This window comes from Sphaeramia orbicularis, chromosome 2 (assembly GCF_902148855.1).
Source record: "Sphaeramia orbicularis chromosome 2, fSphaOr1.1, whole genome shotgun sequence".
Taxonomy (NCBI): domain Eukaryota; kingdom Metazoa; phylum Chordata; class Actinopteri; order Kurtiformes; family Apogonidae; genus Sphaeramia; species Sphaeramia orbicularis.
The window spans coordinates 15,884,627-15,908,709 of record NC_043958.1 but is presented as its reverse complement, the minus strand read 5'-3'; the positions used below and the strand labels follow the sequence as shown (position 1 = coordinate 15,908,709).

Here is a 24,083-nt window from a genome sequence, read left to right as displayed (position 1 = left end):
GAACCATCCAGCTGAAAAAACATTTTGTGCTTTCCTAACTAGGCAGGAAGTGGCTTAAGTAGATGGCGAATACATAAAATCCAGGACGGTGCCACCAGAGAGCAAAGTATCTAACCAAACTTGTGTATTTTTTTCATGTTTATGGTATTTTGATTATGGTTAGGAAAAGATCCTGGTTTGGTTTAAGATCTCTGCATACACTTTTCTTTATAAAACCAAGCTCTTGTATCTTTCTCGGACACAAGTGCTGTCAGTGCCTAAACCTAACCAAAAACGTTCTATAATGCTGTCATCATAACCACTTAACTTGATATTGAGTGAACTGAGACAGCAGTTCTGTGAAAAATATACATTCACAATCAATATTTTTGGTACTTGGGGATTTTTTTTTGTTGAGGGCGGTACTACACTCACAATAAAACCTATTTGTGTTTACAATTTTGTTATGTTGAAAAGAAGTTTTGTCAAAGGCATGGTTGTTATTTATTTCCCAGACCAAAAGCACCACAAGTGGCTCAAACACTGCAACTGACACCTAGCAAGAAATGTTAATATTAAATGTATTTTTGGCTCAGAATACATGGAACTAGAAATGCTGCAGCCTTGCCTCACCATGAAAACATGGGTCTATAAGCAAAAGAGATCAGATGTTTGTATACCTTGCTGTCTGGCAAGAAAAAAGCCCAGGAATAAAGAAATTGTACAAGGATATTTTTGTGTCCAGTTTGTCATATGACTTTCTTATTTTAGCTCTTTCCTTAAACCTTTCCTAACTCATCCATTTGCAGAAATGCATAATGCCAACATTTAATTCTGGTAACTAGGTTGCCACAATCCATTCTGCAGAGGTGACAGCGCTAACACCCACAACAAAGTATCCCTCGAACACAGCTGGGAAAGAAACTTCAAGCCGGAGAAACCAAAGAGGAAACTAGGCTGTACGAAAGAAATTTGCCAACTCAATTGAGCTGACTCAGAGTTGTGAGGCTTTATATTTGCATATTTCCTGAACGCAACAAGGCCTGTGCATTTTGTTACCCATTACTTATAATGGAGTCACAAAGGGAACAACTTAAGGGGGCTTATGAATAACAGGGCATGCAGATGAACAAGACCTATTTATGTAGATATATTTAGTCAGAAATGTAAAACTCACTTTAAAACACACAATGGAATCCTATTGGTGTTTTTCAGTCATACCTACTGACAAATGATATAAAAAGGTTACATTACTGAAAGTCACATCATTGAACACTTGACTAATCCTGAACCAAAGGGAAGTGAAAACAGACAGTACTTTGCAAAGAGACAAAGAGCAAGAGAGAAAGCTTTTCCAAAGTGACAGAGGAAGGGGCTGATCAGAGCAGGGAACTGATGCTAAACAGATGTTAGTTGGTTCACAAGGGGAAGTTGGGGCTTCTGTTTATGCAGGCTTTGACAGACAGGCGCCACACCTCATTGAGCCACACTGTAGCTGAAGCATTTGCAAGGGAGAGGAGGCTTGATCAAGCAGTGGCTCTTTCACGCAAAGTTACACACATTATAGATTGAACAAAAGATCCTCAAGAGGTTCCATTCAGCGCTTTCTGAGCGCTTGCTCCTCCACCATTTCTCGCCTCTTCTTGTTACAGTTTGACTGTAAGCTTTCTGTCATCCTGTTGGCAGTGCTTACTTTACACTATGTCAAAGAGGCTTTAGTAGTTTTCTTCCAGCTCGCTGTTTTTAATTTGTCACCGGTGCTTTCCGTGAGCCCAGAATTACATTTAGATACTGTAGAGATTTATGTACCTACCAAAAAGATTTCAACATACCTCAAATTACCCACAGAGAGACCTTGTTTTATGACCCTAACTGGTAAAACCAAATGAAACCCAAAGAAAAAAAAGAGCATTCATCAGCAACCTTCCCCGCTGAAGTTCATTTGAGAGGACAAGACGGGGTAACATCCCAGCTAACAAATCAAAAAACACAAATATTACAGAGTCTCCAGCAACAATCTCGTGACCTCCAAGCGTGTGTTTTTGCAGAGATATTTTCTGCCCAAGACACTTCGTCAGATTCCATGACATTTCACGTGCATTAGCTTCAGGCCTCAGCTTTATCGCAGCCCTCCTCTGTTTAATCCGGAGGCTGATTTATTGATGCGGCCTGTCTGCGTTGCCGAGTCAGCCGACCCAGGTGCCGGGCAGATGTCGGAGGCAAAGCGAGCAGGCAAAGCGTTGCATTCCTGCTCAGGAAAGCATTAATGTCAGCTTCTGATTTCCTTCCCTCTACGTCTTCCAGCCTTTTTGGGATGGAGAGTGAAGATTGCCCCTGAAGGCATGCAGGGAACCATAACCTGGGAAATGGTAATGTGACAAGAGGACGCTGTTTGTTTGCGATGCTGTCATCCTAAAACCCACCTGTGCCACTCATGCTTATCAACTCCATATTTCCTATCTAAGCAGACAGTGATGGAGAGAGGATCAAGATACAGCGGGGTGATTTCTTTTTTTAAATGGGGGAGGGAAGGTGTAGCAGAAGAATAATAATGAGAAATATGAAAAGAGATGGGTTGTGGAGACTTTTGACCTCTACTGCAGGACTCGGTGCAATGATTATTCCTGTGGTCATGAATTATTTCTGCGGTATTACAGGGAGGGGGGATTGCCATATTTTTGTTAGGTGCATCTTTCCAGACAGACTGTGGGGGTGGCAAGTGGCCTCGGGGTTAACAAAACAGGCTTGTGGCCAAACCATTGCCTGTTTGAATCAGAAGTAAAAGTTAGATAATTTGTGTGGAGGAGTGAATAACTAATGCATTCAAATCTTAAATAGATATGAGGCACTGACCAGAACTTTGACCATTTCCCAACAGGAGATCTTTTCAGCAGACAGAAATACAAGCAGTCATGGCGTGGGTGGTATAAATCTAGGTAACCCCCCAAGGCCTTGCTGTAAATAAGAATGTCTTTCCTCAACTTCCCTTGTTAAATAATAAATGCATCGTTCGGTGGACTGAGGCTTTTGCATTGCATCGCCTCTCAAAACAACACTGAGCTTCAAATATGCAGAAATCTTCTTGATTTGGTTTAAATTACGTAAGAAACGTGTTGTTTTTAGTCTTTTTTTTTCCAAGTGGCAAATGGTTGCAATCCAAGTTCCAAGGGAAAAATGTGGCTATTGTGTATTTCTGTAAACTGAGGATATGCATAATCTCAATGTAATTTTTTGCTGGAAGATTCACAGTTTAAAAAATTTCTTTCCTCAATAGGCAATAGATGGTTGAGGTGACCGGTGATATGAAATCTCATCTTCTTACAAGAGTTTTCATTCCAACTCCTGTAGATTTTTAGCTATACGCAATTAAAGTGCTATGGTTTGGAAAATACCTTTGTCTGTTTCTAATGTTAATAAACACATTTTGAGACTTTTTTTTTTTCAGTCAAGCTTTGGAATCTTCTCTCAACCTTAACTAAGTGCCTAAAGCTCACCATAAAAATGCTACTTGCATTTCAATGGAAATTCTGAGAGATATGGTTGAAAATGAGTGGTTAAAACATGGTGACATTGACATACATGTATCTAAAAATGCTGATGTTGGTTGGTGGTTTGGTGACTGGGTGGATTTTTTGGTGTTGGGTGGTCAGAATACTTAAGATATTTTTAATTCCATCCTGTTGAGCTGGGTTTTGGTGGGTTTTTCCCTCAATATGATCAGTTTGGGAAGGCACTCATACTTGGGTGTGGATCCTTTGGAAGATGTGGTCTTGGTTTGATAGCGGTCAAATCACTGGTGACCGGACCAAGGCCAAGTGCTATACACAGAGATACACATAAACAAAATCAAACCAGCTGTACTTTAAAACAAGGTTGAAATAGGCATATTAAATAAGTATTTATTGATTTTTCAACAAGTTTAGAAGCATAGGACCCTGTTCTTGTTTGGCTTCAAACAATGCAGTTTGGCTCACTTTATGTCTTTCTGTGTGAAAAGAAAACCATGTTCCACCAGTTCAGACTATGACAACACAAATAATGTTTTCATCATTCATCTTAATAAAACATTTGTACCTTTTGCCTTCTACAAGGCAAGTGAAATGATGATTCTTACTTGTTTGTCTGCAAAAGTTGCATCATATGAGCAACCCTTTTTTCTACTGATTCATTCTTAATAGGAAAAATATTGATTAGTGCAGCTTTAAACTTAAAAGTAAAGGGGTTACTTGATATAACCAAGTGTAAAATATGTTGCAGGAGCATTAACACCTGCCTATATTATTTTCAGACTCTCTAAAATCTAAAGAGGCCCATTGTAGCTCAAATATAATTTTGATAGTATACGAACTATACACATATATATTATATGAAAAGTGTCCAGATGCAAATCTGTACAGCAGATGCTACTTTTTGGGAGGATTTTAGTTCCAATGTTAGTGATGTGTTTTTAGATATCATCTGACTTTGCCAGCTTTTATTTCATGGGTTAATATGAACAAAGACCTCTCAGTGCAGGAGCTCACCACACTCCGTCAAGTGATCTGAAAAGAGGGCTGAGAGTCCAATTATTCACCCGCATAAAATATTTAAATCAACCATCATTGACTTTTCAAAGGCATTACTGCAGCCTATTTCAGAGGTTTTTTTTTTTTTTTTTTTACAGTCAGCACTCATCCAGGTTGGAAAGGAATTCCAAAATGAATGTGGGGCCAGCCACACGCTGTATTTACACAGATAATGGCACTAAATCCTTGTTATCATCTCAAGTGGAGTCTTATTTTTAGTAGCCATATTTGTTTTATTTCTTCCAGATGGGAGCAGGGGGAAGAATTTGACATCAGCACTGTTTCTCATTAAAGCCTCACAGACATGGTGACATCAGTGGACTTTAATACACTCCAGGATTATGCACGCTGGATTCCTCGGTGCAACATTTTTGATACCTCCTCAAAATATGAAACAGAGTGTCAAAGGTCCCCCTAATAAATAAACCCAACTTTATTCATTAAAATACTGTTTGCATTAAAACGCCACTTTCTGGTTTTCAGTTCAGGATGAGATCGTGATAATTCGGCAACTGTGGGAAAATGTCGCAGTGCAAGGACCTGAATTTCCTATGCTTAGCCCAGCTATTTGCTCTTACAATAACAACACTGTTCTATCGTTATTATTTGTTTACTCAACTAACCCTCTTTATCTGGGGCAGCCCCCTCTTTTAGTGAATGCTCTCACATTCCCTGAACCCTCTGGAAGCCATTTCTCCAGCTCAACTGATTGAAGTGAGGTAGCGGCTTCAATCGCAGGGGTTACAATAGCTCAGCCATCAGATGCCCTCTACCCCTGAAAGCATGAGCTGCTGGCATTATACACAACACACTAGAGTATTCATCATTGTTGCCCTTGTAGGTCAGAAGCCAGGCTGACCACATTAATGGTATTATTTATGGACATTACAAGGTAATATCAATCCTATTGTAGGGTTCAACACATGATTGACATGATCCATTGATTGCATTGCTGAAAAGTTTTTTTTTTTATCTGTCCTACTTTTGGGACAACTTCAATGCAGTTTTAAAGATTTTTTTTTCTTTCTTTTTTTTGAATTTCAATAAATACACACAATGGGGTCTTTCAGTTGAAGCATTCACCAAATATATTCTCTGGTGATTTTATGATGTAGTGTAGGATCATGGGAGTTATCTTAACCACAATCGCCAATGAAAATCAGATGAGATTCAGGGATTCAGTCATGATTCATAATGAAATAGCCACAAGTAAAGTTCGCTAACATAATAGTAAATGGCATTTGATATAATGTAAGTCAACAAATGACATTTGGATTTAATAGAGCAAATAGGTAACATCCTTCCACTGGATAATTCCTGCGGTGATTAATATGTTTCAGTTCTTTAACCCTTTAACTGATGCAGTGAGTAGCTTCTAATTTCTTGAAAAACCATCAGTTTGATAGAGAGCATGAATACTGGATTGTTTAAATGGTCATATGATCTGCTGAGTCCATACTGACCCTGGTCTAGAGTGATGGTCCATCAGGGTTAAAAGGGAGGTGGATGAGATGATTACCCATCACGCCATGTGCCTACAGTACAAGCAAGTGGAGTCCGTGTTATCATCAGACATAAATGTTGTGACATTGCATAATCCCATCAAAAGAATGCATATTAAAATAAAGTGGTAAGTGGTGCAATGAAGTATTAAGGTTGTTGTTTTTGGTTTGTTTGTTTATTTTTTTGAGGGGGTAGCTGTGGTATGTATAAAACGCAGGTATAGTCATTTTTAGAAATTTAATGTGTAAATACTACATATTGTTTAATTTACAATAGTTTTGTTTACCATGTACAAACATATAGTATGGGAAGACAACTATGACTGGATTATATTGATGCTGAAGTAAAATTCTTAACAAGTACAGAAGTGGTGCTATATTCTATTCATATGAATTCAGATGAAATCAGTTACAGCAGGCAATATTATTTAACAGTTTTTATATCAGTGATGTCTTTCATTGGGTAGTATTAAAAACCTTTGCTATTTTCCTCAAATAAAAACCAACAGAAGTCAGAAATGTAGTCAGTACAAATAAATAAAGGCCTATCCCCACATACCTTCTTCATGGCCAGATACCATAATTAAAGTATGCAAGTCAACAAAATGTACAACAAAGACCAATTCATTTTTAGATATTCTAATATATCAATATTACATATTATTGAATTGTTTGTGTTCTTTTAAATACAGTATGTAACCATGTGTACTTAAAGTACGTCTAAAACTTCTGTGCCTTTTTTTTATTTTGTGACTTATTATTGCAGTACATGTCAGAAGCTGATGGCTGCTGATGACCACACTCTCTGAGGAACGTGTCCTAAAAGTCCATGTGAATGGAAGCTTGATGAGAAAATGAGAAGCTTTCATCAACACCTCATTTCAGTGCTCCCACTCTGAGAACCTGCCTCACATAAGAGGTCCATTTACAGTGAAACATATCCCAGGACCACTCCAGTGCTCTCCCAGTTCCTGCTGTCCGTCGTACAGACCCATGCTGGAGTGGAGCCATGTGAGCAGTAAGGGGGAAGTGGGTCAGGGGAGGAAGGCTTAATAATGCACTAATTCAGCTGGTTTGGTCTCAAAAAGCCCCCCTCAGTGAGACAGAGGAAGGGTGGAGAAGACAGAAAGTCCAACCTGGGAATGTGGAAATGCCTCCAAAATAAAGCCTGCTTGTACCTGACTTGGATGGGGGAGGGTAGTGCTGAAATATTCAACAAAGAGTAAATATAGACAGCTTTGTTGGGCTGTTAGCGCATCTGATCCATATCCTGCAAATTGATAATAATCCCAAAGAAATGACTGTAATAAAATAATCATAGGAATCTTGTTTGCTGCGCATAATTTCCTGCAATGGAAACCTCCTGCTTCTCCAGCTGCTGTGCCAGATGGATGTTGGGTTGCAGCTCCGTAGTGTGATAGTCACAATAGCCCCTCAGTGACCACCGTGACCGAACACAAAGCACCATCGTTGACCACACTGACACCGCAGACAATCAGGCCTGAGGGTCAAACTGAACCATCCCTCATTCAGTCCCGATCACCTGAGACTCGGTTTGCCTCATAAAACCCCAATCACCACTCTGATGTCTGGCAGCAGAGCGAAGATCCTGGAAAATCATTAAATGGCACAAGCGCATCACCATAAAGTTGAGTTATGTTCTCATGAAAGGCATACAGATCATATTATGTCTTTAGAAAGTGACTGAGACTCGATAATGTGAATGGCTCCAACTCGACGCCTGACAAACGTTACGACATGCAGATGATATTGATCATTCTAGTGGATCTTTGTATGAACAGCTTTGCCTTTTAATGACGAAGAACCAATAGAAGAGGCTAGCATCTAGGTTAGTTCCTGTCAGGAATCAATTATGAATAGTAAGTGCCGGAAGTGCACTATAAAAGCACATAAACAAGGGATGCAAAGAGAGCATATTACACCTCCAATTTTAGTCAATTGATTTTTCAGCAAACTATTATAATAATTGTGAAAACGCAATATAGCTTTCCATAAACCCAATAATAAAAACATGTAGAAACATAAACATTTTTCTAAAATTTGGGATCCACACTCAAGATTATTATATTATTGTTATTATTGTTATTGAATGTGTACCATGCTGCTGCTACACTGTAATTTCCCAGTTTGGGATAAAAAAAGTACATCTCTGTCTGTCTGTCTGTCTGTCTGTCTGTCTGTCTATCTATCTATGATATGATAATAATATGATAATACAAATGAATCTATAATATTGCAAGTTTAACAACAACAGAGTCAATGTATAACAAACGACCGTAGTAACAGTTAAAAGTTCAATGTATAAGATTCACAAGTCCTTCTGTGCTTACATTTTTTTGTTTGTTTGTTTATTTGTTTATGTTTCCATTTTGGAGCCCAGCCTCCGTCTCAGTGATGATCTAACAAAACCACAAATCAGATCACTTTGAGTCTGTAAAAAGTCAACTATTTGTGCTTTTCCTTATGTTGTATTTAGATCAACTTATGTAAAGGTGGAGTCTGTTTTTTTTTTTTTTTTTTTTCAAAATACAACAAATAATGAGGTTGTTATTTTTCAGTTAATAATCAAGGGTCTTATTCTGTTTTTCCTGCATGTTAATCATCTTTGGACGAAGGCAGAATTGCACCCTGCTGGCAGTATGAAACCAAAGGGCTTAGAGATGGAGAGTTTTTGCAGCATATAATTGGATCTACAGAAATGGCCAATCTTCCAGCCACTGACTCTTTATAATAGTGTACAATCAAATCCCACCAGCATGAGTTTCCTTCTAATCATAATAATGGCTCTGCTTGGCACCTCATATTGATACTTGGCATTTAGGATAATGTGACGACAGTGACCATGTTATAATGAGCTTTGAGATAATGCACCAGGCACAATGGGAAATGGCTTAAAAAGATGGAGCCCGTTTGGTTTGTAACCTGAGGTCTGATTAAAAACTCCATGACCTGTATCAGCAGAGAGAGGAAAGATCAACACAGTCCATATCGGCCCTGACAGCCCCGACTCCTCATATAGTGGGAGGGGCATGAAGGTCAGTGCCTCCTGACTGCGATGGTAGAAGTGTAGCCAGCAGGCGGATAGTGTGAGCTGGACGACCACTTCCCTCTTGCTGCCTGTTTCACAAAGCACAGACAAGGCTAGCATCAGCCGCAAACGCTTCTGACAGAGCGCATTAGCCCCGTCAGAGAAAATCAGGTTCTCTGCAAACAACACCTTATTATAATACGACGTACTGCGGCAGTTTGAGGCAAGGCAGATCTTTCGGCTTTGCTGCATCCGTTTTGTTGCCATGTTTGCATATGAACGAGTTCCAACGCAGGATATTGTGGAGAAACATGTCAGGGTGTAGCTCGCACTATGAAAATAACCAAAGTTCATTTTCTTTAAAACATGTCAGACAGAATTACAACCATTTTCCTTCGATGCACAACACAGACCACATTGCCTCTGTTATCGAATCATAAAGAATAGAAGCACAACTCTGTAAATGCTCACAATTTCCAACAAAGATGTGGTACAAAAGTTCAAACGCTTGTGCTTAAAATTGCCTGCAGTGGACTCTGGGACATGACACAGTTGTTAGGAACTTCCACACAACGCTGCAGGCTTTCCCTGAGGGCTCCCACCCTGTGACACATCACACAGCCAGGCAGGTGATCTTTTGTTGAAGAGAGAGAAGATGATGAAACCAGCACAGTGACTCTCGGTGTGTGCACAATGCATGAGCGAAAAGCGCTAGCTCAAAAGCACAAGCGATGGCAAACAGATGAGTTTAAAACAAAGAAAAAAGAAAGACAGAGAGACAACCCGCGCTTGAGGCTTTTTCCCTAGTGTATAGGCGATATACAGGAGCGCTATTGTATTGTCTAGCTGCTGCTGGGAGCTGACAGGTCCTTTAATGCTGCAGAGCTGTCTGTCCTGAGAGGCTGTCATCAATGGAAAAACACAGGGGACCGGGGGACGGCCGGTCAGGGCCAGGCCACGGCACAACCACGAGCAGCTGCAGCACCTGGTGTTCAGATTGAACACTAAAATACATGTACGTAGTCTGACACAAACAGCCACATGCACACAAAGTCATTAAATACTGACAAAATGACCACATGGGCAAAAGTCAGACATGGGGTAGAGAGTATGCATGTGGAATTCATTTATCATCTCACCATTACATTAAAAGTCATTGTTTTCTTTGTCTGTGTTTTCACGCCTGACTAATTTCGACCACATTTCAGATTTTTTTTTTTTTTTATTGAACTAGTTTTGAGGGTGTGAAGCCCCATGTCTGCACCAAAAAGAATGAACTTTGGTTCAGTGAAAGGAGGTGGCCTCCTTCTGAATCAAAGTCGACAAGGGTTGGAGGAACAAATGCAGAAGGCTATCATCGCCTATTACACAAAAAAGCAAAAAACTTTTTATTTATTTAATGGAGCACATATTCACATTTGAAACTCTGGGCCAATCAGATGAAGCCCCTTCTAGCTAACTAAACCTCAGAATATTTGGTGCTGTACAGTTATGATGTTAATTAATTGCAAGTTATACTGTCAATATAACTTTGAACAATGTTATCTCATATCAAAAAAACTCATGTTCAAAGGCTTAGTTTGTTCTCATTTAATTTTCTGAAAATGTCATTTTTCTTCAACAGAACCACAACGTTCTGGTTTCCCTTGAGTTTAAAGTTAGTGCAGTGTAAATAGAAAGTCACAAACTCAAGCTCATCATTTCATTATGTGCATGTAATTACACTTGTGGAAACCACCAACTGACAGTTTACTGTAGATTTATTTGTTGTTGAATGTTGAGCTAGATGCAAGGCACAATTGAACCCTACCACTCACCTGCACGTCATTAAATCAAGCTGAACGTTTATAATTACAACCAGCCCATCTTGAGTCAGTATGTGTGTCACCAGAATTTAAAGCCACTTTCCTGTTAGAGTTGCTTCTTTGTCATTAGAGGAAAACCGACATTCAGCAAAGCCGACACCTCACCCTCTGCTGAGATGCACAACCTGCCCAGAAACCAATGCTGTGCACTCACCATAGCATGAGTAACAACATGACCTCAATATTTCGGAAGTATGTTTGTGTGTCTGTTTTGGGTGGGAGCTCCGGTGGTGGTGGTGGTGGTGGTGGTGGTGGTAGTAGTGGTGGTGGGAGGATAATCTATGCAAAGCTCTGAAGCTGAATTTCGGCTGTTGAAAGCCAATAAGGCGGTATCAAAATGAGGGCACAGTTAATTAATCATCTCGGCTTCCTTTTCACGGCCCTCCCGCGACTGTCCCGGGGGCTTGTGTGTTTGTTGTGTATGTATGCCTGTGTGTGTGTGTGAGACACACAACGGGAAGGGAAACAGGGTGGTGCAGGTTGCAGCTGGGGGATATTAGCATAAAGTAATGTGAGCCAGTAGACTGCTGAGCTCCTCTACGCCTGCTCTAACCTCTTAGGGGGAAAAAAGGAAAAGAAAAAAAAAACAGGAAACTACTGACACCTGCTTTTTTACTGACCACTGAAAAAGTCCCATTTGATAGATAGATGCTGCACAGGTTAAAACTGACATGCCTCACCACCAAACATGCTCCCCAGCTGTGCAACAATATATTCAAAAATACATTTTTGCTTTGTTTTAAATGGATTTTTGGATTGTGATAAAATTCTTCCAGACTAGGATTTATACGTCTAAAATATGACACCTAAGATGAAGAAACAACATAATCACATGAAAATAAGAAACATTATTTCATTACTTGGTTGCTGTTCACGAGGTCCACTATTTCTACAGTAGCTCAAGGGACTGTCACTTACAATGTCTGAGTGTAGACCGGAGTTAACGTCTACTTAACTGAAAAGTCCAGACCTGCCAAAACAAAGACTGACTCTAATGAGGGACCTGAGCATTTTTACAGCCACCCTAATGGAGGGAGAGGGAGGATATTCAGTTGGTTGCAGTCTGCAACTTCACCGCCAGACATCACTAAATATCACACCCTCAACCTCAGGCAGAGCTAGTGTACCTACTATGTACATGTAACTTCAAAGACTCAATCTATAATATTTAATGGCAATGAAAACCTCCCTCACCCTCCACTATGGTGGCTACACAAAAAGTTCTTGTTAAGAATTTACTGCTGCATGTCATCAGCATAAAAAAAGGGGAAAAAAATTAAATTAAAATTTTGAAAAGAAGAGTTTTTGGGGCTATTGTAGAAATTGTGGCATTATTAATATAACATTATGGTAAAATAAACTCATATAGATGCATATTCCTGAGGGATGATAAACTAATATATATATATATATATATATATATATATATATATATATATATATATAAAGTAAAGATATAGGTAAACAAAAATATATACATATTATTGACTTTTTCTGCTATTAAATTGTCCTATATTTGAACTTTTGTATCAGTTTATAGAGATGTTTGAGAGCCTGTCAGTCCACTTTAGTCCACTTTAACCTACAGGAATTTGTGTAATGTGCAGAAATGACTAAAGAGGAAAAACTCTGATAGTCAAATTATTACAGAAAAAGATTGTGAGAGGAGTCAATTTGCTACAGAAACTCAGTGAGCTGCCAGTGGCTGTAGATGCCTAAAACCACCATAATCCTCATGCACACTTAACAAAATGAGGACATATTGTTGATTCAATCTCATCAATCAACAGATTTGTTTTGTGTTTGTTTAATATTACAGTAATATCAGTCCAAAATTAATGATTATTAAAAAGGCAAAGAACTTTTGCAACAACAAAAAGTCCATTTCACTGCCTATGTCCTTCACAAACCAAAGGAAAACCTGCACACGACTACCTATACTGAAAACCTCTGTAAAACTGTAGAGCAAAAACCCAGCAACTCTGTAATGAAAAATCAAAATGTGATGAATTAACTGTCTCAAGCAAGTCTATTTATGAGTTAAATAAATGGAAATCAATGGTTGGACTGCTGTAAATCAATCCTGAAATCTAATGGTTTGGATTATGTGTTTAGAGGCAAATGTGCTATAGCATAAAAAACCACTCAATACATTTCCTTTATGATGACTAAAGTGGCCGATGAAGAAAGGAAGAGTGACTGTGGCTTTAACACAGGTTTTTTGGGGGTTTTTTTGCGTCTAGCCACAGACAGGTTAAAAAGGCTTTTATTTTGGAATCAGCCTTTATTGCCATCTTAGATGATAAAGAAAATGCACTCCTTGACTTTTAAGGTGGTTTGAACGCCAAACAGAACAGAAAAGCCCAAATGTTCTGCTTTTACTTGTGGCTGCAGTGTTTTTGTTGAATTGACTTTAAAGCAATGTTAGGAGGAAAGAGTCTCCTGTGGCCTTGACAAAGCTTTATTTTGATAGCTTTGAGTGCATGAACAGAACGGACACGCAGTACTAAAAGATGATGGACATTTCATGCATTCACCATAATGACAAGAATCATGCCATAGAGACTTCTGGTGAAAAATATCGAAGTCTTTCAGGCTGTAAAAAGGCTCAGTGGGTCAGTGTGTGAGTATGGAGCTTTGGAGTAGTGGGGTGGGGGGGGGGGGTCTAAACGGTGCATAGGGAGCGATCTGGGCACAAGGAGGAGAGAGAGATTGAAATAGGATGGAAAAATGCAATCATGCATCCCGGGCCTCTCCGGCTCCTCGTCATGTGGTCCCACCCCCCCTCCCTATCCTCCACGAGCCATTAGTCACTATCCAGCTCCTGTTAATGTAATTAGATAAAGGATATATGGAGTCTCGGAGCTCGGCGGAGACATTTGTCTGCATAATTGTGTCCGTGCTGTGGTAGAGGCTAAGAACCCCTGGATTTGCACAAAACACCTCTGGCTCAATAATTCAAAAGTGGAGGGAAGGATTGAGAGCGAGAAGACAGAAAGACATGAAAAAAGAGCTGCACTTTCTTTTTTTATATATATCTTTTCCAGACAAACATAAATCACTTTTTTCTAGCCTACCCAACTTGACAAGGGAACCCACATCCCACATCTGCAGAAACCCCCTCCAAAACGAAAATGAAAACAAAAACTCAAAACTCAGGTGATATTTATAGATCTGACTGTCGCCACACGTTCAAAAGCCGGGTTTCTCCCCCTGCAACATTTCATGCCAACAGAGTAAAAACAACTGTCAGACACAGCTATCACAACAACTTGAGGTAAATATGTACAGATGGCAGGCGGATCCCCTGGTTCCAGCCTTTGCGGAGATGTATCGGAAATGTGAAACAAGCCCGGTTCTTGCATGTAATTAGCAGTAGTCGCAGCTTGTCGGCTAGTGACCTACATATAGAACACGGTAAGATTGGCGCTGAGGTGACTCACACACAGTCAAAACTCTAAAGTGAACGTCATGACACACAGTCCGAAAAGCAAAGTTGGGGCTCAAAACCTTCATTTTCTGGTGTATAAAATGTGGAATGATGCTGCAGGTTCACCTGACTTAGGGTGTACCACCTAAACTGAAGAAAGAGTAAAACTGCCAGAGTGATACTCAAACTTCATTGAAACTTCACCATTGTTTTGTGCTTCATGCAATATATTAGCACTGCAACTCATGATTTTTCATTGTTAAATTATCCTCTCAATTAATAAATCATTTGGTTAGAAATTGCCAAAAAATGGTTTGAAAAAGGCTCTGAAATTTCCGGTTTGGTCCACAACCTAATGACAACCCATTGCTTTGGTTTTGTAGCTTTAAAAAATACAAGTCCAGAATAATGAGAGGAAAAAATCTAATATTTACTGTAATAAAAATAACCCAAAATTCTATCACAGCACAGAGCTTCTCCACAAACTTTGTCCCACCAACATGCCAAGACAATACAGCAAATCTGGTCAAATACACATAATGACACATGCATCAATAAATGCTGATAAATGCAAACATCACTTCTGCCTATAGCTACATTTTATTTGATTTTAACCCCCCACACCCTGTGCCTCTAACCCAGGGCGATTCCTGTCCTGTCTGGGGCAACACGGCAATGTAGGTGGTAGTGGATTTGGGCAGACAAGAGGGCAGGATGTTAGCCTGATTATCACCCAGTCAGACCTACTTCTAGCTCCAGACAGCCTGCCTGCCTCCTGCCCCAGATACCTCTTTGCTGGAAGGGGCTGGAGGGGAGCAGGCTTGAGTGGGGTAGTGGTGGTGGTGGTGGGGGGGAACACATATATGTACGTATGGACCAAGAGACTCACCGCGAGCAGCTCCAGCAAGGGAACGTTTCGGATCCTCCCGATTCCGTTGTCCACAAACTGGCTCATCCTGCGTCCCGTCCCCCTTCCCCGTTTTTGTGCGATCTGTCTTCTCTTTCCAGTCTAGCTCGCCTTCCTCTTCTTCCGCTTCGTTCCCCACTTCTGCCCTAGCTGCCTTGGTGAGTCTCAGCTGCTGCTGCCTGCCACTGGGTGTATGTGTGCATTCGCCGCTATGTGTGTGTGTGTATTGGAATGATGATGCAGCAGGCAGTCGTGCATCCTTGGCAGCAAAGTGCCTCGTCTGAATTCTCGTCTCTCCTCAGCAAGGCCACATCAGCTCTTGTCAATATTTAACCAGCAAGTCAAGTCAGATTAAATCACCTGGACAAGACTTACTGTGGTTTTCTCCCCAGGAGAACGTGTGTGGGTATATGTGCATTTTTATGTGTTTGTGTGTGAAGCAGTGAATGGCTGGTATTTGTGCATGCGTGTAAAGACATAAAACATTAACATGTCAGCAGAGCTACAACTCTAACTCTGACTCTTGGCTCGGCTGGATTTTTTCTTTCTGCGCCTCCAGCTTCTGTCCAAATCTCACACTCACTCATGATGCAGCTTCTGAATGCAGGCCCCACTTCGACTACTGCTGCTATTCGGCGAGATCTAAGGCGATATAAAGAAGTATTTGGTAGTGGAAAGACAGAAAATATGTGTGTGTGCAGAGGTGACTGGCAGAGCGACAGTAACATCATGCACCCAGTGAAAGGACTCCTTGACATGTGCTTCAGGAGTGATTTTGCCTGCCTCACAGGGAGCACAGAGTCTTAGTTGAACATCAAATACACTGTAGGACTTGTGATTTCTGGCAGTAAAAGAAAGGATCCTGATTTAACCAATTTGCACTGTGAAGACACGTAGAGCTCAGTGACATGTAGCATATCACTCTTGCTAAGTCTGTTTGTAGTGATTCTGAGGTATATAACTGTTAAAACTAAAATTGTTAAAAATTTGAGCTACAGAGTTTGTTTTATTTTGCTAATGTGGAAAAATGACCGATGAAATGACAACAACTTCCGATAATGAAGAATTATGGTAACTCAGTTGGTGTGGATTCTGAACTCCACTGCGTTTCTGGACCATTAAAAAACTTTATTCCAATTTAACACTTTTTTATACATATTTACCAAACACTCTCAAAACAATGCCAGTACACAATGGTCTGAAAATGTCAAGCCCATTAAGAAATCTGATAACGTGAATTCATTTTTAATGGGCTATTAGTCATGCACACTTGAAACTTGAACTCTACAGTAATACGTATTTTTATATTAATATTTTAATTTGATTTTGATGGATTACTCTCCTTGCCCTAACACTAACCCTGCATTCTTGATATTTTTGTTGATAAGCTCTTCTTCAAGACACTCATCTTGTGATTACCCTCTGGCTTTGCACCTGATACTTCTAAATCCTTATCTATCCCTGGCATTTAGTGTAACTTTTTGGCTTGCATACATTTTTTTCTGTGAGAAAACAAAACTGAAGGAAATGGAAAAGTGCAAAGAAGATGAAGTCATTCACTGAGTCGAACCAGTGCAAACAAGCTGTAGTTTTCAAAAAGCCTTAAGTCATTCCTCTGCTCCGACATTAAGAGCTGCTGGAAATATGAATCCGTCATTTACTTTTACTGTAACCGAACAAGTATTAACTGCTGAGCCAACCGTTGCAAAAACAAACATAAAACTATAAGATTTGTATTTTGTAGGTATATCTACAATTCTATGACAACAGGGCTAAATAATGAAGATAACGTGATATGACCCAAAGTGCCAGAGCCACTCCATAATGGACACTGTGGTGAGATCCTCAACCACTGTTTCCAAGGTCAAGAATGAACTTTGAACCTCAGATTGCAGGTTTCATCTCATTCACAGTGGTCTAGTTAAGCAGGCCATACAATAGATAATGACAGTTCTCTCCTTCAGACTGGAAAACATGGAAGCCACATTGGAAAAATTGTCACGTTTCTCTCTAAACGATCCACCAAAACAGGCTGATGTTTTTGACATCTGAACATACTGCACACTCTCAGAATCAATGTCTTTTTGTACCTTATATGATCATCTAAAGGTGTGATTGGTCCGGGTCTTCAATCTTGAGTTGAAAACGGAGCACGGCGGTGGTAATTTGCCAAACAGATGACCTTAAAAATGATCGTTTTGACAAGATTTCACCAATCTCCTCTTGGCCTATATTTGTGATGTGTTATCTCCACAGACGGAATTGACCTGTGGTTTTCACTGTGACTGATGGGAGCCGAGTGGAAGGTGGTGCTCCTGCTCAAGCGGAGATTACAAACTCATCAGTCAGCAGGCCGCCCAGGCAAGCCTTACTGTGGAATTTATGACATCAGATAGAGCAGCTTCATACCGGCAAGGTGTTATGAAGCAAGCCGAGATGCTGCAGGTGTCAAACCACCGCCCTGCCCACATACATTCCTGTAGTGACTAACTATTTTCCATCAAAGCGTGCTCTGCCTGGAGCTTTATTAGGTAGATTTCACAATCCAATGGGTGACTCAACTGTCCTTTCACTATTGAAAATTAATGCTAGCATTTAATGTCACTGCTCATGTGTATAAAGATTATGTAATGAACTAGACACAAAGAACATTCCATCATTGAGAACCGTTCATGACAATGTAATAAAGACTGCGATTTTAATAATGCATCTTTTGGCAATTTAACAATGCCTCATTTGTCAGTGAGAAACCATCATGACACTAATACCTATATAATGATTTTGGTCTGGGATGGCCAGAAAATTGAATCTGCATAGCAATGACGGACCGGTTCTGGAAATAACGCTGGGTCATTTGTCAAAGCTTTAGGTAGATTAATGGAAAAATAATATAAATACTCCAATGAATTAAGAGCAATTATTGTGGTTTAGGAAAGCTGTAAGTCTGAACTGAAGTAGTGATTACTGAATAATTTAGATCGTTCATCAAGTTTCAAAGTATTTGCAAATTATAAGCTACTTAAATTCCCAAGCAGTTGCATCAAGAAGCATAAGAATGTGCTGTTCAAAAGTAAAACCGGGCCTTAACCCCCAGCTCTTTTAGTGTTAACCTGTAACCTTTAAAAAGAAAGAGGTCACCAGGTGCAAGGAAGTACCACTCCCCTATGTGAACACCTGGTAAGTAGTCGCATTGCAAGCTGAGCTGGTAGATCCTACGCTAACAGAGACAATCACCCTGGAAGTCATCTGTTTTGTTCCTATAAAGCCTCCTGGAGTGTCTTCAGGCATCAACGACTGTGGAAACAAACCTGTCTTAAGGCTCGTAAACTCATTTACATGCAAAAATGCTCACGCCTATGTCAACACGTGGAAGCACACATGCATATATTCATGCAAACGCTGGCAAACATCCACTCTGTCACCATCAGTCAACCTGTATCAAAACAAACAAATGAGGCCTTGAGCACTTACATGGAGTTGAGTATCAAATGTTAGCGTTAAAGTGGTCGCTGTATGTATTTACTCAGTGGTTGTAGCTAATGCGGAAACATGTAAATATTTCCCTGGAAGTGATTTTAAGATCTTTATGGCCTTTCCCAGACCACCAACTAACATGGAATACAAACCCAGACACTAAAAGAACACCAATTGAACACATAAATAAATACATGGAACAAAAATCTTAATCTTTTTAAGATCAAACATGTCACCACAGATTCACTAGGGGGTAGGGGTTCCAATTTAGTCAAGGAACGGATGTAGTCACAAGCTAAACATAGAAACTTTTAAATGAAGTCTAATAGATTCATATTAGCTTTACACTTGTCCTGTTATAACTGTAATCCTAACTGTAACTCTAGGCGAATGGGCATAGATACTGAAAAAAACTTTTTGATGTGGTAATTCCTGCAGTTTTTGCAGTTTTTGGCTAAATACAACCTAGAAACTAGAAAATCTTCACTTTTAAATGAAGTCTCCCACATGCATTTTCTGTCCTTACACATCTGTTAAAACCCTCACCTTAAACGACACATGCAATAAAAAGGGAAGGTGTTTACAGGACATAACAGTCTTGTACACGTTAGTAACAAAACAGATACAGATAAGAGATACTGGTTTAATAAGGCACACCAAGTTCAAAACAATAAGCAAATATGCTAAAAAATTTGGCATAGTGACAGCATCATAGATGAAAAACATCCTGGTTCCGCCATGAATCCAAATGAACTAAATCAGATGGATTGGGCACATAATTTACTGATATTTATCTTGATTTGTGACACCAACTGTCTTCATAACCACATATTCATAGCTGTGGTCTTGCATATGAGGGAACCCAACAACATTAAGTCACTTGATAGTCAGGAAAGAGTATAAGAGTATATATTAAACAATTACATTATTTTTACGGTTAGGACTACTGTTACATATAACCATGTTTGAACTCATGCAGTTTTGTGTTTTAGCCACATGTTAAATATAAAATTAGAAGATATTTTCCTTTCAAATGAAGGAAAATATGTGCGTTTTGGCTTCACATGTCAGTCTTTGTAACCCTAACCCTAAATTAACCTTCCATGAAGAGGATGGATGTTTGAGGGATAAGACAAACACTAAATTAAAAAAAAAAAAAGCAAATATGCTTAATAGCTAAAAAGGTGACAGTGTATTCCAGATGAACTAGCTGATGGGGATTGGGTGGATAATTCAGTGATACACTTCTTAAATCCTACAAAGACTTAGCAGTGGACCCAGTGCATGAAAGGAGTCTCTCAGATCCCGGCTGAGGGTTTGGCTCGGTGCCTGATGAGGAAGATGCGAACACATACACGGCCTCTGTGCACAAAAACAGACAGAATGAGCTTCCCACCCCTTTTTGGATTTCACACCCACAGCCAGTCTGCCTGTCCAGGAGACCAGAGAAGAGCCCCCCCCCAGCTGCAAGGTGAGGAGGTGGTGTTCCTTTTGCTGACAGATGCAGCCCCTCCTCAGCCCCTCTCTGGGGTCCTAATCTGCACGTCCAATCCTGTTAGCTGCCCTCTGCCAGTTCTGCAAACTCCAACCTACAGTGCCAGTGTTGGGGGCATGGATGGGGCCTCATCTGCATATGATAACCAAACATCCCCGGAGACAGAGCGTCCACGCCAGGTGGACGGGGTTAACACCCTGGGATGAGCTCTGCTGGGCACTGCCTGCAGATCAGGCTCATACGGCTACAGTTTAATCACACACCAAAAGATAATATTTGAAATAGATCATATTATAGTTATGTTGCTCCTCAAAATCTAATTCATTTGTATTACAATAATCAAAATTATATTTTCACTTCTAGTTTTAAACCTAGATTTCTTCAAGCTTATGTGTCACTGGGATTTTGGGCTGAACCAGACAAAAGATGAGAAAACATATTGGTGTCTTTGGTCATGGAAAAATAAACAGGTCTGAGTGTAAGAAATGTATGTAGTTGATCCATTTTAGTGTGAAACTGCTACAACATACAGTACATCTATGCAACAACCAGTAGGAAGAGAAAGTAAAATGACACACTGATCAATGTGACAGTTTTATGTAGCTAAAACCAATACCATTAAGCTTTCTTGGTAAAATTCGTATCCCAGGTGGCCAATCACATAAATAAAACTTGTCATTAGCGAACATTTACTTGTGCCATAGGCTTAGGTTCAGTCGATTTTATTGCACAGTCTGTATGTGTTGTACTCAGTGTGGTTGCACATTAATTGGCAAAACTGCTGAAATCCCAGTTCGTAGCAGCATTAATATTTGAAAATGTCTCTTTCCACTGTCATTCCATCTCTTTTTGCAAAAATTAACAAAATTAAGGATTTTTTTAAGGGCGTCTGAGAATACAGAGGATGGATTCATAACTACTAACCCTGACATGAATTATGAACATCTGATCTGATCCCATTCTAAGTACCGTCAAAGTCAGATTTTAAGTATGAAAAGAGAACAATCAAACCCTTATTCACAGAAAAATGTAAAGACTTCATGATTTAACCAGCAATCCCCCTCTAATGGAGCTGAACAGCAACAAATTTACTCTTCTGGTGTATGACTCTCTTATCTGAATAGAAGCATTCACTTGTCTCTGAGTAAATCTGAGGACACAAAGAATGCTTCTAAGTGTTTGATCCTATCGGGAGATAACACTGTCAGATAGAGGACTGTCTTCTCCTGGTCTCTCAAAGGCCTCTCTGTGGTTCTGTGGGAGAAACCAACGACTGAATAGAGATTGGTGTGAGCACTAATGTTTGGGGAACAACGCATGTGACTTTGACCGCACGCGGCCTCGCTATCAACTTTGATCTGAGTCATGACTAGAAGAAGAGAGCTCATAATTGGCCCTTCAAATCAAAGGGCACAAAGGACAGTTTCATTGGACGAGGGGAAAGTGGACGTCCAATTATACGAGCTGGCGAAGGGCCCTGGGCGAACAGGAACATACACATAGAAACTCTCTACAAAGTAAAAAAAAAAAAAAAACCTCTGTAATCAGTTTGGAACAGGCCCAAAAGCTTTCTCTTTTATTTTCCGAAAGATAATTAAAGTGTCTTTGACATAGCGACAAGCAGTAAACCCAAAGATAACGCTGTTTACAGCAACAACCTATGCTCAGCAGGCGAATGTGATTCTTTAGCATTTCCCATGATCTTCACGCATACAGCGCTCATGCAATTTGGGATATGGGTCAGAGAGTTTTAGCACACATTAGTGCATATGTACGGTTCACATGGCGATCTGAGAATGAGCTGCTCAGACAGAAATATGGTATTCTCTACTGCAGTCCAGTCACCAGAGTAAAAGGTGTTCATTGTATGTTTCAGTAAACCACAATACATGGAGTATTACCTAGTGTATCACTGAAGAATCTGATACTTTATGGCCTTTCCTCAAGGAGGTGGTTGAATGGTGGTTAATGTCAGATATGTAAAATCCAAATTTTAGGTTTAGGTAACAAAAGCATTTTGGTCAGAAAGGTTGTGGTTTGGTTAAACTCTGGTTGAGTAGGTGGCTTGTTAGAATGTTAGAATTACAGTTGAACCACACTAAAACAGATGCAGTTTAGATTGTGCTTCACTCTAGTCTAAAGTCTAAAACAAGGGACTCCAAAATGAAGCTAATGCAGAAGTATCTTAAAGATGTAAAACCACTGGTGGCTCCAAAAGCTCTGGCTTCCATAAACTCTTATTGAACATCTCTCATCCATTTTATTTGGACTCTAAAATAAGTGGTCTAAAGTGGTCTTCCCATACATTTTCCTCCATATATTAACTCTCAAGGTAAATAGAAGTTTTGATGTCTGCCATGTTGCCATTTGGCTTTAGCATGGCTGTGTTTGACAGGGGTTTGACACCTCACTCAGCTCTGTCAGAGTTTTGGTTTACTTAATGAAAAGCATTGCTTCCCGACAGACAGCTGCTTAACAGGTCCCCGTAACAAGATTGTAACATGAATTTGTTACATAGACCTTTTTGACGTTAACAACTTCAGTAGAGTTAGTAAACTAGCACTTTAGCATTAGCTAACCTCTCCTGAAGTTCTGGCCATTTATACTGAATGCGGTCACTTCCGGCTCCCAACATGGCGATGAACAAATCACAAACTACTAGCTTAAAAATGGCAGTTCAGAAATCAACAGGTGATGTAATGATTCCTCCAGCCAATAATGATATACACCCCATGATCTAAAAACTTTCAAATTTCCAGAAAGGACTGGATTTTAACTATTACTACACATTGCAAATCATATCTTTACACTTGCATCTGTGCATTTTAATAATGCGCACTATGATGTTTTCCCATGATTCCTATAAATCAACATTTTTGTTTATTTTTTCTGACAAAAACAGCTTCTCATTGGTTTAATACTGATTTGTTCAATAAAAACTATATGCCATTGGCAGTTAGGTCGCAAAACATTTGCAATGAGTCTATGTTATCAAAAAACATAGTTTCTGATGTATCTGCAAGCACCATGAGCACATAAAACATGCCAAAAGTCATATACACATATCTAAACGTATAAGTATGAAATGGAAAATGTGTTTGATGCAGAGGCTTTGTACCTCATGTTTGCAGAAATATACTACTCTGGTAAATGTGTTGTTTTTCTGTTATACATCTAAAATCCATCACATGAAATTTCACCTTATGTACCCTCATTCAGCCAGTTTCATGATTATCAAAATGAAAGAAGTCTCTAATTACACCACACATGATGCCGAAGGCCATAAAATATTATATAATTGCTCTAATAAAAGCACGGGCTAGGTATTAAGTGCTGACAGGCTGCCAAATGTTGTTACTGGAGATTGGAAAAACAGACGAGTGGCTCATATCAGAGCAGCCTCGACAATTATTAAAGCAATTTTACAAGTGGATGGAGGCCGCTCAGTGTTATCCATAGCGTGTGGTTGGATATAAGGGTGAAGCCGCTGGGGTTCAGGCTGGAGTCTAGGGAAAACTTAATGCTGTAATCGCTGGTCATGAGAGAGGAGACTGTTCCCATGAGGCAATGGGAGGAAAATGCCACCTCTCTCTGACTCGGTGGGTCTAAGAGAGGCCCGGGGTCTGCTGGGTTCCCACAGCCCGCAGGCCTCGTGGCTACCCACACTGTGAGTCCAGGTATGTGTGGTATGTCACCTGCACACTGAGGGAGCTGTCAACCTGACCGGAGGCTGTAAACCCCTGCTGAGATGTTTCATTTAAACACTCAGGGTGCAGTGTGAGAGACTGCTCTGAGAGTCTAAATCTTTTTATATAAC

At 39.9% G+C, this 24,083-nt stretch overlaps 2 protein-coding genes across 2 annotated transcripts in view; both read right to left on the bottom strand.

Moving 5' to 3' along the window:
• The window catches only part of LOC115434446 (ly6/PLAUR domain-containing protein 6-like), a 1,359,089-nt gene that overhangs the window by 1,256,136 nt on the left and 78,870 nt on the right, over positions 1-24,083 (bottom strand).
• Positions 1-24,083, bottom strand: part of LOC115434240 (nck-associated protein 5-like) — a 197,458-nt gene that overhangs the window by 144,621 nt on the left and 28,754 nt on the right. Inside the window, exon 1 of one of the 2 annotated variants that reach the window (XM_030156088.1) lies at positions 15,280-15,446. The exons of the other annotated variant lie outside the window; for it this stretch is intronic. Within the exon in view, the coding sequence (XP_030011948.1) occupies positions 15,280-15,345 (66 nt within the window). The 5' untranslated portion in view covers positions 15,346-15,446. Of the gene's footprint in view, positions 1-15,279; positions 15,447-24,083 lie in introns of those variants that run through there. 2 annotated transcript variants of the gene reach the window in all.